This window comes from Penaeus monodon, chromosome 32 (assembly GCF_015228065.2).
Source record: "Penaeus monodon isolate SGIC_2016 chromosome 32, NSTDA_Pmon_1, whole genome shotgun sequence".
Classification (NCBI taxonomy): domain Eukaryota; kingdom Metazoa; phylum Arthropoda; class Malacostraca; order Decapoda; family Penaeidae; genus Penaeus; species Penaeus monodon.
Genome location: NC_051417.1, coordinates 24,169,703 through 24,170,503, shown reverse-complemented (window position 1 = coordinate 24,170,503; position 801 = coordinate 24,169,703). Strand labels below are relative to the sequence as shown.

The following is an 801-nucleotide window of genomic DNA, read 5'->3' as shown; positions in this document are numbered from 1 at the left end:
AAAACATTCATTACAAACTTGCATTTCCCATTTAAATCAAATACTGCAATTTTTCACAAACATTTTTTTCAGCAACCTTTATCCAACCTAAAATGAAGACTGCTGAACTATTGGTCACAGTATACAGACTCCAAATATACTGTAATAAGGATTTCAGAACTTTCATATCATATAAAATGCCCATTAGTCATAAAAAAACTATAGTAGGACTGTTCATATTAAATAAGTGATGTAGGAAACGAGCATAAAAAAAATGGAAAAATATGTAAGTAAAACTTTCTCTAATCTTTTAATAAAATTTTATATTATGTTAGAGGCCAACTTTTATGCCACATTGATAAACTTTCCATCTAGAAATCTATCCTTCTAATCTGTGGTCTCTGCGCTTCAAATGGGCATCTAAATGGGTTTTCCTTGTGGCTCGGTATGGGCAGTGAGGGCAACTGTAAGGCTTTTCGCCTGTGTGTGTTCGGAGGTGTCTGAGATAGTCATGCTTATGGTAGAACTCCATCTGGCAGTAGCAACAAGTAAAACGACTTGTCTTTGGCCAGGACGAACCAAAACGCCCAACACTGCTGGCCCGCCATGCAGCCTCGTCAGCCACCTGAGGCAGGAGAGAGAGTGCCATCAGAAGTGATTCAAGGACCATTACCTTTTTTTCACTACTATCATACTGTCTTCCATCTGCTATATTACATAGCAGATACAGAAATACATGACTTCATAAAAGAAACTGAAACTGGAGTTGGACTTTTAAAGTTACACTGATTATAATCCCATTGCAGGTAACAAAAATTAATC

The 801-nt window shown here is 36.8% G+C and overlaps 1 protein-coding gene and 1 pseudogene across 2 annotated transcripts in view; both read right to left on the bottom strand.

Annotated features, from left to right (window-relative positions):
- Positions 1-801, bottom strand: part of LOC119593740 — a 62,523-nt pseudogene that overhangs the window by 29,205 nt on the left and 32,517 nt on the right. The window lies entirely within an intron of this gene.
- LOC119593739 (protein krueppel-like) overlaps positions 462-801 on the bottom strand; it is a gene marked incomplete at its 5' end in the record, with an annotated part of 1,933 nt that continues 1,593 nt past the window's right edge. The window contains 1 exon segment of the mRNA XM_037942753.1: positions 462-604. Coding sequence (XP_037798681.1) covers positions 597-604 — 8 coding nt within the window. The 3' untranslated portion in view covers positions 462-596.